The 8,834-nt window shown below is 38.0% G+C and overlaps 1 protein-coding gene across 4 annotated transcripts; it reads right to left on the bottom strand.

Moving 5' to 3' along the window:
• Positions 1 to 632: 632 nt before the first annotated feature.
• On the bottom strand, positions 633 to 8,497 carry LOC127797918 (kinesin-like protein KIN-5D). 4 transcript variants are annotated; one of them, XM_052331128.1, is made up of 23 exons: positions 8,280 to 8,497; positions 7,747 to 8,056; positions 7,507 to 7,636; positions 6,897 to 7,052; positions 6,281 to 6,757; positions 6,060 to 6,157; positions 5,804 to 5,960; positions 5,580 to 5,649; positions 5,360 to 5,436; positions 5,181 to 5,234; positions 5,021 to 5,101; positions 4,824 to 4,935; positions 4,489 to 4,575; positions 4,219 to 4,394; positions 3,957 to 4,118; positions 3,765 to 3,872; positions 3,504 to 3,662; positions 3,311 to 3,394; positions 1,699 to 1,904; positions 1,493 to 1,594; positions 1,271 to 1,380; positions 1,006 to 1,157; positions 633 to 884 (listed from the first exon to the last, which is right to left on the bottom strand). In XM_052331128.1, exons 2-23 carry the CDS (start codon positions 7,920 to 7,922, stop codon positions 660 to 662), a joined length of 3,159 nt encoding a protein of 1,052 aa, XP_052187088.1. In that variant the 5' UTR covers positions 7,923 to 8,056; positions 8,280 to 8,497; the 3' UTR covers positions 633 to 659. The 4 variants fall into 4 exon arrangements, with proteins under 4 accessions (XP_052187088.1, XP_052187101.1, XP_052187095.1 ...); XM_052331141.1 differs by having other exon boundaries at positions 7,747 to 7,996; XM_052331135.1 differs by having other exon boundaries at positions 7,747 to 7,955.
• Positions 8,498 to 8,834: the final 337 nt, after the last annotated feature.

The following is an 8,834-nucleotide window of genomic DNA, read 5'->3' as shown; positions in this document are numbered from 1 at the left end:
GGATCAGAAGGGGCGGTTTATGTTTGATACCTGAGAGATCATAATTAATTTGAAACATAGCACAGCATATTTGGCGTTGCCTGGTTCCCTGCTTGCTGGTGGTAGGCATTATTGGCAAAGGCTGGACGTTTATTTTGTCAAGTATTTTGCATCTGCTGCTCGGAGGTGTTTGTTCCTCTGCCTGGTTTCGTCCATTCTGTAGATTGAATCGTGCGGAGGGATCTCTCTTGCGCAATTAATGAGAAGTAAAAAAGAAAGGAAAAAAAAAGAAAAGAATCACTTAGCTCTTCTTCGATACAGACCTTCTAATATCTTAAAAGTAACAAAAACCGTGGAGCAGGAGCTGCTAATGTGATGATGATGTTCGCTACAATTCAAAGCCTTGATAAAAGCAATCGAAGCTTTTGTTGGAGCAGAACCGGACCAAACGGCCCCAAAAAAGAAAAGAGGGGTGGGTTGGGGGGAATAAAGAAATTCTATTCTTGGTATATGACCTACACAAATGAACTCTTCTTCAAACCAAAGAATTCAACAACATGATTGGTAAGAATAAACTCCAGCTGTATAATATATATATCTGTACAATCTTCGCTCGAGACTCCGTAATCAAATGCAGGTTTGGATTCACTATATTTTCATTTTTTTTTTTTTTATATATTTCAGTTAACCGCAGTGAGAGGAACTCTAGAGTCTCTGACAGATTGGGGGCCATCCTGCGAAGCTAGAATATGCTTCACATCTCCATTTGCTTGCTTTGAAGATTTGGCTTCCCAAAACGACTTCAACAACTCCTCAAAAGAGGGGGTTCTCAGTTCTTCAATTGATACAATGCTTGGCAAATTGAACGGTCTCTTTCTCGGTGTTGAGCATGACGGTTGATCCACCTGCGCTCATATAAAAAGGGGTTAACTTGTGATCATTAAACTGCGGATGTAAAAACAAAAGCCAAATCTGACCATAAATAAGACAGTAATGAAATAGGTTTGCTAGTTCAAAAATTCTTACCACATATTCGGCTAGGAGACACTTTCCAGCGTCTTCTGTGATCTCCACAATCTTGTGGTAGTGCTCGCTTTTCAATTCCCTCAACTCTCCACAAGAAGGAACAATAATGGAGTTGAGGTTTCCACATGCATCATGGTCAAGTTGTAATGAATCTGTCGAGTGTTTAGTTTCATTTGAATTCAGTTGTGCCTTTTCAGATATGGAAAAGAGCCCTACAGAGGTCAAATACAAGTGAAATCTGTGTTGTGGAGAACCGAATACTTACGATCAATAGAGGAAAGGATGCTCTTGCTTGCAGCCTCTGCATCTTCAAGTGCAGATGACACTCCAGCAGAAAACTGAGCACGGAGGTTTTGATTGGCTTCCATTCCACTCCTATGGACAGAAAATTTGACGAGGGCGAAGTGGTGGTGAATAAGTAAATCCACTGAAGCTCTTGAGCAGAGAGACGTATGGTTGAACTTATTATTTGGACAATGTTGCTCACCTGACTATATTATCCAGCGAAGCGACGTTGCTTTTCTCTAGACAGAGCAATGAATCTTGAGCGTTGCTCCACTGCTGCGACCCCATCTTTGCCTTTTGCAAACTACAATAGCAGACCAAAGGATAATTAGGAAGCAACTACCCGTAAGATTAGGCAAGATATAACATGAAGTATCAATGAAGTATATCAACCCAAGTGGCAGATACCTGCTCTGTAGGATCCCTGATAGGTCTTTCTTTCCATTCTCAACTGCAGCAGTGTCCTCGAGATAATTAGTTTCAGCTTTTTCCGTGTAAATCTTCCATTCAGCTTTAACGGAGGAAGTTGAATCTTGCATTGTTGACATTTCTTGCTGTAATCTGCTGGTTCTACTAGCTGCACTTTCCCGAAGGCCATGGAGTGCTGTTTGAACCTGAAGCATAATAAATGTTTGCTTAGATAGTAGAACACACTAGGCATCCACGATGAAGCAATTTGTGCTGCACCATGAATTATTGTAAAAATGAACTATAAACATGGGGAATAGAATTAAATGTACAAAATTTTGGTGTGTTTGATTGCACAAGGTGGAAAAGAAAACGTTTTCCAACTTTCTTACAAAATCAAAACCAGCACCCCCCCCCCCCCCCCCCCCAAGAATTTATTTTCTGTGGAAAATATGACACTTTTGTACTTGGGTCCATGGAAAAAGTTACCAATCAAACATCCAAAGTTGGAATTTGGCTGAAAAATATTTTCTTTTCCATGTTTTCCATGCCAATCAAACACAATGTACAAAACTAACAATAATTTAAAATTTCAAGAACTAAATGCACAAAACTGACAATAATTTTAAAAAATTCAACAATGTCTAGGTATTCTTTCCAAATCTTCAAGGTGAAAATATTTCAAAGGCAGACAACAATTAGGCAAGGTATATCAATTTCTTCATCAAGTCAAAGATTTATTTCACCAGAAACAATACCATGAATATCATGCCAAATCCTTTGCTACTTAAAGTTTTTCATCACCAACTCAAGTTCTTTCTCCACCTTTCCCCCCTTGGCAAAACACTTGTGAAGCAGTTGAAACTGATCATTTTCTTAAATGCAGCTTAATTTTACACACCCAACTGATATATATTAGAAAGAGGCAATGCCGTTTGGTGTGAGAAAAAGAATTCTAACTTTAATTCCACAAGTAACTAGTAACAAACAATATACGAGGACAACATAGCCTCCATTCAGTTGTTTTTAATAAGATCTGTAAATAACTCAACAATAGCAGAACATTTGTTATGTTGTTTAAGAACACCTTACATGCTCTCTTCGCTATACTTGCATTATTATTTATTAAAGCGGCTCTTCAAGAATCTACTATTTACAAGAAGGAAAATGCAGTTTATACTTGCAATTATAAACTACGATTACAAGAAGGAAAATGCAGTGGATGGGTACTAAAATGTGCGACAGTCATGAGAGGACCATAATGCATCCTGCTCTTCTTTTTGGGGGTGGGAGTGCAGTTGGTTAAGCATTCTGTAGCTGCTAATGTCTATGCTGGAACTACTTAAAAAGCTTCACGTGATGTTACCATTGACACATCCATTCAGTTGTTTTTAATAAGATCTGTAAATAACTCAATAACAGCAGAACATTTATTATGTTGTTTAGGAACCCTACATGCTTGAATCTTTACTATACTTGCATTGCTGGAACTACTTAAAAAGCTTTGGGTGAAGTTACCATTGACACATCTATGGATATAATGAATGTTAATCAACAATTCATGTGGTGTACAGGAGTACTATTGATTGTTGATGCAGAATTGGCCACATACCAGTTTTTTCTTCCTTGCATTTGAACTTGCAAGCAGTTCTGCCACCCTTTGTAGGAGTTGCTTCTCTTCATTGGCCGCACACTCCTATAAGTGAAATAAACAGATATCAATCACCAATAATAAATAAATAGAAGTCTTTTCAGTCATGCTCAACCAAGGACAATGGATGTTTCACATAAAGGGCTTTAATCACCTCAAATTTCATTTCTAGTTCAGATAATTTTTGATTATTGACTGTTTGTGCTTCTTCCACAATTTCACTCAATTTTGAGGCATGCATGTCTAAAGTCTTGAAGAAGTTCACTGTAATTTGTGAAATTGACCGGGTTGTTGCCACAGCTCTGGAATGTGCCTGAAAATATTTTGAGAATGATCCAAGAGACATAGGAGTTCATAACTGATAAATAAAGAGCCACAGAACTCCTATAAAGTTGTTTGGTTAAACAAAATCAACCTCACGCTGTTGTTGTGCAAATGCAGTTAACTTGTCTTCTTGACTATGAAGACTACTTTGAAGATCATTGAGTAATGCATCAGCTTCTGAAGCAATTCCCTTGAAAAGCTGTATACAAGAGTATGTTAAAAAGATGCCAAAAACAAAATATTTTTACGAGGTTTGCTCAGTGTAATAGTAACAAATGCATACATTCTCAAGAGCTGATGAATGTTTGGAAACTTCAGAATTCAGATGCCCTAATGTTGACCTAGAATTTCCTTCAAGCTCTCCAGCTATTTCATCTAAAGCCTTGATACCAGAACCATACATAGCTTTCAGCTTTGCTAGACGGCCTCGAAGTTCTTCAGTAGCCTACAGGTATGTCAAAGGCGATAAAATGTATTAATTTAACAGAGAATTACTAATTCAACCGAAACCTACAAACTTTCTTTTTTGCCCGAGTTAGTTATACCTCTGCCTTTGTAGATACAAAGGAATGCATGTCTTCCTCCATGTCTTTCAGTTGCTGCTCTTGTTGAGTGGCAGAAGCTGCCAGAGTCTTATGCAAGGTCTCAAGCTGTTGAGTTAGCTGAGACTGAAATTTATGGATAAGAATTCTGTTTCCATCTTCTATTTTATCCTTGCGCTCTAAGAAAACAAACAGATGTCAATATTGTAACACTATTATTTAAACAAAAAAAATTAATTCTAATCAATTTCTCAAAAATTATAATATACAAACCAATTTTACTGAACAAGCTAGAGACATCAGAGGCAGCAGTCTCTAGCTCCTCACGAAGTTCAACGGCCCGTTCAACAAGTGATTTCTCTGGGAAAAAAAAATGTACATACAACAGTAAGTGTGCAGCCTATGTAAACAAAATGGATGAATGCGAGATGGAAATCCAAAACAATGCAATTGGTGTCATCAAACACTGCTGAATAAAATTACAGTAATGCTTATTGAAATCATGGAACTGCTCAAACCTCGAACATGGGAAGGGAAGAAATCTCGTGCACATGGATATGCATAGAATTAAATTTTGTGCAGAATATGAGTTGCCATGAAGTGCTCACCAGACTTAAGAAGATTGAATATCAAATATTCCTTTTCTTTAATTGTTGCATTTGCTTGCCTGTGTTTCTCTTCAAGATCAAATAACGCATGCTCAGTTTCAAGGAGCTTTTTCTGAATTAAAAGGAAAGAAGAAAAATGAACATATGCTGCTGCAAAGGTTAGATAATCTGGAGATGATATTCCACTTCTGTGTTACCTCGGTTTTTTCAAGTTTATCACTTAATTCGGCAGTCAAAAGCTGCTGAGAATTGTAAAGTTCCTGCAGCTCCATCAGTCGCTGGAGTGAACAAACAAGATAATCAGATAATCTTTCCAATAGAAACCAAGAACTGAAAATAAATTTGAATGAATTGTACCTTGTCTCTGGATTCTAAATCAAGTTCAATACGCTCTATTTTCTCAGACATGGCCTGCAAAAAAGTACAAGTAATCAAACAAAATTTCCAATCCGCCCGGATCTATCACATATTTAATTAAACAAAATGAATCACCAGAGAGCAAAGCAGGTGAAATGGTTTAAATCCCAGAGCCGAACCTTCTTTTCTGCCTCATCCTGAAGATAACGATCTTTTGGTATATAAATACCATTCTTCTCTCTTGCAGCATATACCTCTGGTCAAATGAAAGAGACATTAGCATCATCAATTTGCATGTATATGAATTTTATCATTCTGTGAAGTACACAGCTGACATGCACAGGCATGTCAGAGCACACAAACACACAAGAGGACATAGACTCAAAAGCAATCACCAACCTTGCTTAAGCCGGTCAATTTCAGAATACAAATCTTTGATAAGTGCAGATTTCATCATCTTCTGATTGATCTGGAACAGTTACCAGGTAAAAGTATTACAAAAAATATGTTATGGAGAGAGTCAGGAAATAGTTAAGCTTCAAAAGATGGTAGAATAAAGAATGGACCAAAGGAAGTGGAATATTTATTTACATCATCTATTTAACAATGACCAACGAACTGACCTCTGGTTTGTTCTTGATATTTTTGGCACGGTGTGCATAATCTAGAGTGCTGAGTGTTTCTTCCAGGCAATGTATAGACGGTGATATAGTAGCAATTATGCATGTCTTTGTTTTTCCTCCCAAAGAATCCCTCAACAATCTTGTCAGCTTACTATCCCTGATATTCCAAGAAGTTAGCTTTTTTTAATGGGTCGTCTGTGTACAGTTAAAACCTGTCTGTACTGTGACAATGTAAACTAAGCCAATTAAATTATACCTATAAGGCACATGACCAGAGTGCTCAACAAGGGCATTAATGACACGCCCAAGTGTAAGCAAACTTTTGTTTATCTCTCCAGCTTCCCTTGCTCTACCCTGAAAAAATTTACAGAATTAGACAGTTTATAAACTACATGACTTTGTTGTCATGTGGACTCACTAACACTTAATGCACCGGAGGATGTGTCAAACAAGAGTTAATCAATGCTTATGGATTACCTCTCTTGCACCAGAACGTGAGATGTTCTCCGAACCAGCAAGGTCAACAAGATTAAGCTTCCCACACTTAATCATCTCCTCTCCCTCTGGAGTACACTCTTTAATATGAATTGTAATGGAAAATATTGAGTGAGATCGACTGCTTTGTTTGTTAAGAAGAGTTTCTGCTGTACGTCTCTTAGCAGAACCTTTCTCCAAGATCTTATAAATCTCATTGGCAGTGCAAACTATCTCCTCCTCCAAGCCTCTAACGAAAACACCTCCTTTTCCATCCTCCATCAGTGCTATTGGTTTCTTGGATTTGTCGTCTATAAATTTTGTAGTTTCCTCTGGGGCTAATAGATCTGTTATTTCCTCATTGTACAACTCTAAAAATGTAACTTTCATGTTGTATTCAGCATTTTGCGCTTCTAGTATATCAAAAATTTGTCGGACAGCCCTGGGAATGACTCCTGCATCACTTGGAAATTCACCATTCTACAGAAAGGAAAAAAGATGAAAGAATGGATGAATCATTTGAGTAACCATTATAGTGTAAACTGGTGAGAGCAATAGGTGGAAGACAAGCCCATACAGAGACAAACAGCATTGTTCATTAAAGGGGAAGAAATCACACCTTTTTCCTTCCACCTCCCTCCATTGTGTATGTTTTCCCCGTTCCCGTTTGACCATAGGCGAAAATAGTGCAGTTATAACCCTCGAGAACTTCAAACACTATAGGAGAAACAGCTTGATCATATAACTCCTTTTGTTGAGAGGCTGGACCAAAAACCTAGGCAAAGATGTCCAAATTATAGCCTTTACCAACGGAAACCAACAGGACGAAGAACAGCAATAACATTGAAGAACATAAGCTCAAAAATAGGCATTTTCGCTACGGCAGTCAAGATTGCTTTAAGAGTTTCTTTTATAGTTGCAAATCATCTCATTGCCAGCTAAAATCACAAAACAAAACAAAAATTGATAATTTTTTTTAATCTCATAAAAGCTTGAATTTTCGCTACAGATTCAAGAATCAAGATTGCTTTAAGATCTTCTTTCAGTCCCAACAAATCTCATTGACAGGTAAAATCACAAAAAGAGAAAAAAAAATGATACATTTTTTTATCTCATAAAAAGCTTGAATTTCTGCTTAAGGCTACAAAACTTTTTTTTTTTTAATTTTTTAATCTCATTTTCACAGAAAACAAACAATCATCCAGAGGAACCAAATTAAAACATCAAACCTTGTCGAACAAGAAAGTTCTATCAATCTGCTTATTAGCTATATTCTGAATTGCAGACACTTCTTTTCTATACTCATTGCAAGAAATCACCACGGGTGTATGCAGTCTCATCTCGTCTTCACTCAGTGGCCTACCATTGCAAGGCAATGACAATCCGTCGTCATTTACAAAATCAACATTTAACCAAAAAATTAACTCAATTACCTTAAATTCACACAAGAAAATCAGATTTCAACTGACCTGCATCGAACAATAACCTGAACGTTAACACCTTTATCCTTATCGTGTTTACTGTTCGAATTCCCATCGCCAGGCCTCAGATCTCTCGCCGCCTTATCGCTCGATCGAGGCGTCTGCGAGGGGGACAGCGAGACCAAACCTCCTCTTCTTTGTTGCTGCGACTGTGACGACTCCATTCCTTAACTCTTCCTTAAATCTCAATCTCGCACCTGGAAATGTAGGCCGATTGAACACCAGTTCACTGAGTCAACTCAAATCAATCAGGCCACCAAATCTAATGTCAGAAACTTCATCCACAAAGCAATCGCCACTACGACAAGTATAAAGGGAATCAATTAAACATCGAACAAATCTAGAGCGAGAGAATGCAATTAAACAAAGGAGAGAGACCAGTTCAAGAAAAGCGAGATTAATTGACTTGAAAAAGACAGATCAGAGTTGGATCGAAGTGGCCGATCGAAGCTCGGAATCTACGAAGAAACCAAAGCAGCAGAGAAACGATACGAGTGAAGTAGAACAAAACAAATACTTACTGTAAATCCAACAGCCGGCTGTTCCTCAATCCACGGAGACAGGGTCAAAATACCGAAGAAGATTTCAGTGAGAAAGACACCGCAGGAATGCACTGTGTTTCAGAGAGAGAGAGAGAGTATATGAGAAGATAGCCGGAGAGAGAGAGAGAGAGAGAGAGAGAGAGAGGGGGGCGCTAGAAATAGAAAGAGAAACTCAAAACTTTGTGCCGTTACGGGGCGTTTGAAATTCAGGGGAGAAAGTTAGACGACTTGGGTGGACGGCGTTAGAGAGCCGTTCGTCTTAATTCTCTCGACCGTTATAAAAATGGGAAAAGGGCGATAAATAAAAATCAGAAGCCACCAAATGGAGACGGACGGAGTTTGTCATCTCATCTTGGACGGACCACTTATTAATTCTTCAGATTTTGCTAAATTAAATTGCCACCGTTTTGAGATTCAAAGGTCCGCCCCGTCTGCGTGATCCAATAGACGAAGAATACTACAATATATGGTTTACCAAATTCCATTTGGATAAATCACAATTAATCTGTGACATGCGTATTTGAATTAAGGCCG

This window comes from Diospyros lotus, chromosome 1, assembly GCF_014633365.1.
Source record: "Diospyros lotus cultivar Yz01 chromosome 1, ASM1463336v1, whole genome shotgun sequence".
NCBI classification, from domain to species: Eukaryota; Viridiplantae; Streptophyta; class Magnoliopsida; order Ericales; family Ebenaceae; genus Diospyros; species Diospyros lotus.
Note: the sequence above shows the minus strand (reverse complement) of the source record. Positions and strands in the feature narration are given on the sequence as shown.